General features: G+C 55.5%; 1 protein-coding gene across 1 annotated transcript in view; it reads right to left on the reverse strand.

The window, feature by feature from the left end:
* PLOD3 (procollagen-lysine,2-oxoglutarate 5-dioxygenase 3) overlaps positions 1–2,417 on the reverse strand; it is a 29,574-nt gene extending 27,157 nt beyond the window's left edge. The window contains exon 1 of the mRNA XM_077261571.1: positions 1,893–2,417. Within this exon, the coding sequence (XP_077117686.1) occupies positions 1,893–2,115 (223 nt within the window). The 5' untranslated portion in view covers positions 2,116–2,417. The remainder of the gene's footprint in view (positions 1–1,892) is intronic.
* Positions 2,418–6,000: the final 3,583 nt, after the last annotated feature.

Here is a 6,000-nt window from a genome sequence, read left to right on the forward strand (position 1 = left end):
TTCCCCCTCTCCCCGGTCTCTATAGCCGGAGCCCGTTACCTTTCCCCCTCTCCCCGGTCTCTATAGCCGGAGCCCGTTACCTTTCCCCCTCTTCCCGGGGTCTATAGCAGGAGCCCGTTACCTTTCCCCCTCTCCCCGGTATCTATAGCCGGATCCAGTTACCTTTCCCCGGTCTCTATAGCCGGAGCCCGTTACCTTTCCCCGGTCTCTATAGTCGGAGCCCGTTACCTTTCCCCTCTCCCCGGTCTCTATAGTCGGAGCCCGTTACCTTTCCCCTCTCCCCGGTATCTACAGCCGGAGCCCGTTACCTTTCCCCGGTCTCTGTAGCCGGAGCCCGTTACCTTTCCCCGGTCTCTATAGTCGGAGCCCGTTACCTTTCCCCTCTCCCCGGTCTCTACAGCCGGAGCCCATTACCTTCCCCCTCTCCCCGGTCTCTACAGCCGGAGCCCGTTACCTTTCCCCATCTTCCCGGTCTCTATAGCCGGAGCCCGTTACCTTTCCCCTCTCCCCGGTCTCTATAGCCGGAGCCCATTACCTTTCCCCGGTCTCTATAGCCGGAGCCCGTTACCTTTCCCCTCTCCCCGGTCTCTATAGCCGGAGCCCATTACCTTTCCCCGGTCTCTATAGCCGGAGCCCGTTACCTTTCCCCCTCTCCCCGGTCTCTATAGCCGGAGCCCGTTACCTTTCCCCCTGTCCCCGGTCTCTACAGCCGGAGCCCGTTACCTTTCCCCGGTCTCTATAGCCGGAGCCCGTTACCTTTCCCCTCTCCCCGGTCTCTATAGCCGGAGCCCATTACCTTTCCCCGGTCTCTATAGCCGGAGCCTGTTACCTTTCCCCTCTCCCCGGTCTCTATAGTCGGAGCCCGTTACCTTTCCCCTCTCCCCGGTCTCTATAGCCGGAGCCCGTTACCTTTCCCCGGTCTCTATAGCCGGAGCCTGTTACCTTTCCCCTCTCTCTATAGCTGGAGCCCATTACCTTTCCCCGGTCTCTATAGCCGGAGCCCGTTACCTTCCCCCTCTCCCCGGTCTCTATAGCCGGAGCCCATTACCTTTCCCCGGTCTCTATAGTCGGAGCCCGTTACCTTTCCCCTCTCCCCGGTCTCTATAGTCGGAGCCCGTTACCTTTCCCCTCTCCCCGGTCTCTATAGTCGGAGCCCGTTACCTTCCCCCTCTCCCCGGTCTCTATAGCAGGAGCCCGTTACCTTTCCCCCTCTCCCCGGTATCTATAGCCGGATCCCGTTACCTTTCCCCGGTCTCTATAGCCGGAGCCCGTTACCTTTCCCCGGTCTCTATAGTCGGAGCCCGTTACCTTTCCCCTCTCCCCGGTCTCTATAGCCGGAGCCCGTTACCTTTCCCCCTCTCCCCGGTCTCTATAGTCGGAGCCCGTTACCTTCCCCCTCTCCCCGGTCTCTATAGCCGGAGCCCGTTACCTTCCCCCTCTCCCCGGTCTCTATAGCAGGAGCCCGTTACCTTTCCCCCTCTCCCCGGTATCTATAGCCGGATCCCGTTACCTTTCCCCGGTCTCTATAGCCGGAGCCCGTTACCTTTCCCCGGTCTCTATAGTCGGAGCCCGTTACCTTTCCCCTCTCCCCGGTCTCTATAGCCGGAGCCCGTTACCTTTCCCCCTCTCCCCGGTCTCTATAGTCGGAGCCCGTTACCTTCCCCCTCTCCCCGGTCTCTATAGCCGGAGCCCGTTACCTTTCCCCTCTCCCCGGTCTCTATAGCCGGAGCCCATTACCTTCCCCCTCTCCCCGGTCTCTATAGCCGGAGCCCGTTACCTTTCCCCTCTCCCCGGTCTCTATAGCCGGAGCCCATTACCTTTCCCCGGTCTCTATAGCCGGAGCCCGTTACCTTTCCCCCTCTCCCCGGTTTCCCCCTCCCCTGACTACTCACCAGGCCTCACGGCCTCTCTGTTCCGGCTCTCGGCGGCCCCGGCCGCTCCGCAGAGGGCCACCAGCAGCAGCGCTCGCAGCACCGCACGATCCATCGATCTCGGGCCGGACTCTTCCTCTAGCTCACGGCCTCCAGCAGTAGGAGAGACCGGCGCTCCAGCTCCGCCCATAGAAGGTCCTTCTATCCAATGAGAAGTCGCGCCCAGTTTTTGGCAGCCAATCATAGCGCTAAGAGAATTCCTTAGGTTTTATAACCAGCGGAGGAAACTTTGAGTAGCCAATGAAGACGCGGCGCTTGTCACATTCAGCCAATGCGGTAGGGCCGGCCTGGCAGGCGTCCAATCAGCGGGAGGAGCTGCGGCTGCTCAGTGTTCGGAGGGTCCTCGCTGCGGGTCCAGTGTGGGGTCTGTGCCACGTCACTGCCGCCGCCTGTGTGACCCTGTGCGGCCCCCGTACACCGGGAGGGAGGGAGGGATGCGGGGAAAACCTGTGCCCACCCGTCCCAGAAGACGTCACATTTCCCGATGAATTCTGGGACTTATAGTCCTCCTTGTGTGAAGTGAACAGCAGAGACTAACACACATGCGCAGAACGTCTCATAGTCACTGACAGCAAGCAGAGGTGTGACCGTCCTGCGGAAGAGGCTTGTCTCCACGAGGACCCTGCGCACAGTGCAGTGCGTCACCTGTACTGAGGGGGCGCTAGTGTGTAAGGCTGTGTGCACACATATCCGCATCTCCTGGCAGAACTCACAGCCGCGGATTTACTGCAGTTTTCGTGCGGAATTTTCTGCGGATTTAGCCACTGCGGATTTTTAACATGGAAGGGTGCAGAAACGCTGCAGATCCGCACAAAAGAAGTGACATGCACTTCTTTGAAATCCGCAGCAATTCCGCACTGATATTTCCGCACCATCTGCACAGCTTTTTTTTTTTTTTCCCCCCATTCACTAACATTGTACTATACATCACAGTGCGGGTCTGCAGCGTTTCTGCATCCGCATCGTGTGCACATAGCCTATCACTGCTCACTACAGCATCACTGAGCACGCTCACCACAGCGTCACACGTCACCGAGCACACTCACCACAGCGTCACACGTCACCGAGCACGCTCACTACAGCGTCACACGTCACCGAGCACGCTCACTACAGCGTCATAAGTCACTGAGCACGCTCACTACAGAGTCATAAGTCACTGAGCACGCTCACTGCAGCGTCATAAGTCACTGAGCATGCTCACTACAGCTTCATAAGTCACTGAGCATGCTTACTACAGCTTCATAAGTCACTGAGCATGCTCACTACAGCTTCATAAGTCACTGAGCATGCTTACTACAGCTTCATAAGTCACTGAGCATGCTTACTACAGCTTCATAAGTCCCTGAGCACGCTCACTACAGCTTCATAAGTCACTGAGCACGCTTACTACAGCTTCATAAGTCACTGAGCACGCTTACTACAGCTTCATAAGTCCCTGAGCACGCTCACTACAGCGTCATAAGTCACTGAGCACGCTTACTACAGCGTCATAAGTCACTGAGCACGCTCACTACAGCGTCATAAGTCACTGAGCATGCTTACTACAGCTTCATAAGTCACTGAGCATGCTCACTACAGCGTCATAAGTCACTGAGCACGCTCACTGCAGCGTCATAAGTCACTGAGCATGCTCCCTACAGCATCGCCCATCACTGAGCACGCTCACTACAGCGTCATAAGTCACTGAGCATGCTCACTACAGGGTCATTAGTCACTGAGCACGCTCACTACAGCGTCATAAGTCACTGAGCACGCTCACTACAGTGTCATAAGTCACTGAGCATGCTTACTACAGCGTCATAAGTCACTGAGCATGCTCACTACAGCGTCAAAAGTCACTGAGCATGCTTATTACAGCGTCATAAGTCACTGAGCATGCTTACTACAGCGTCATAAGTCACTGAGCACGCTCACTACAGTGTCATAAGTCACTGAGCATGCTTACTACAGCGTCATAAGTCACTGAGCACGCTCACTACAGCGTCATAAGTCACTGAGCACGCTCACTACAGTGTCATAAGTCACTGAGCACTCTCACTACAGCATCACCCGTCACTGAGCACGCTCACTACAGCGTCATAAGTCACCGAGCACGTTCACTGCAGCATCGTAAATCACTGAGCACGCTCACTACAGCGTCATAAGTCACTGAGCACGCTTAATACAGCGTCATAAGTTACTGAGCACGCTCACTACGGCGTCATAAGTCACTGAGCACGCTCACTACAGCGTCATAAGTCACTGACAACGCTCACTACGGCATCATAAGTCACTGAGCACGCTCACTACAGCATCATAAGTCACCGGGCACGCTCACCACGGTGTCATCCGTCATCGATCATGCTCACCACAGCGTCAACCGTCACTGAGCACGCTCACTACAGCCTCATAAGTCACCGAGTATGCGCAGTTGCGCACCACATCGTCACACGTCTCTGAGCATGCTCCCCACAGCGTTATCCGTCACTAAGCACGTGCACTACAGCGTCACATGTCACAGAGCACGCTCACTACAGCGTCACACGTCACCAAGCACGCTCACCACAGCTTCATCTGTCACTGAGCATGCTCCCTACAGCATCACCCACTGAGCACGCTCACTACAGCGTCATAAGTCACTGAGCACGCTCACTACAGCGTCATAAGTCACTGAGCACGCTCACTACAGCGTCATAAGTCACCGAGCACGCTCACCACGGTGTCATCCGTCATTGAGCATGCTCACCACAGCGTCAACCGTCACTGAGCATGCGCACCACATCACACGTCTCTGAGCATGCTCCCCACAGCGTTATCCGTCACCGAGCACGCTCACTACAGCGTCACACATCACTGAGCATGCTCCCTACAGCATCACCCATCACTGAGCACGCTCACTACAGCGTCATAAGTCACTGAGCACGCTCACTACAGCGTCATAAGTCACTGAGCACGCTCACTACAGCGTCATAAGTCACTGAGCATGCTCACTACAGCGTCATAAGTCACTGAGCATGCTCACTACAGCATCATAAGTCACCAAGCACGCTCACCACAGCGTCATCCGTCACTGAGCATGCTCCCCACAGCGTTATCCGTCACCGAGCACGCTCACAACAGCGTCACATGTCACAGAGCACGCTCACTACAGCGTCACACATCACCAAGCACGCTCACCACAGCGTCATCCGTCACTGAGCATGCTCCCTACAGCATCACCCTTCACTGAGCATGCTCACTGCAGCGTCATAAGTCACTGAGCATGCTTACTACAGCATCATGTCACTGAGCACGCTCACTACAGCATCATAAGTCCCTGAGCATGCTTACTACAGCTTCATAAGTCACTGAGCACGCTCACTACAGCGTCATAAGTCACTGAGCACGCTCACTGCAGCGTCATAAGTCACTGAGCACGCTCACTGCAGCGTCATAAGTCACTGAGCATGCTTACTACAGCTTCATAAGTCACTGAGCATGCTCACTACAGCGTCATAAATCAGTGAGCACGCTCACTGCAGCGTCATAAGTCACTCAGCATGCTCCCTACAGCATCACCCATCACTGAGCACGTTCACTACAGCGTCATAAGTCACTGAGCACGCTTACTACAGCGTCATAAGTCACTGAGCATGCTCCCTACAGCATCACCCATCACTGAGCACGCTCACTACAGCGTCATGTCACTGAGCACGCTCACTACAGTGTCATAAGTCACTGAGCATGCTCACTACAGCGTCATAAGTCACTGAGCACCCTCACTACAGCGTCATAAGTCACTGAGCACGCTCACTACAGCGTCATAAGTCACTGAGCACGCTCACTACAGCGTCATAAGTCACTGAGCATGCTCCCTACAGCATCACCCATCACTGAGCACGCTCACTACAGCCTCATAAGTCACCGAGCACATTCACTGCAGCATCATAAGTCACTGAGCACGCTCACTGCAGCGTCATAAGTCACTGAGCATGCTTACTACAGCGTAATAAGTCACTGAGCACGCTCATTACAGAGTCATAAGTCACTGAGCACGCTCACTACAGCGTCATAAGTCACTGAGCACGCTCACTACAGCGTCATAAGTCAC

Source organism: Ranitomeya variabilis, chromosome 5 (assembly GCF_051348905.1).
Source record: "Ranitomeya variabilis isolate aRanVar5 chromosome 5, aRanVar5.hap1, whole genome shotgun sequence".
In the NCBI taxonomy this organism is placed as follows: Eukaryota; Metazoa; Chordata; class Amphibia; order Anura; family Dendrobatidae; genus Ranitomeya; species Ranitomeya variabilis.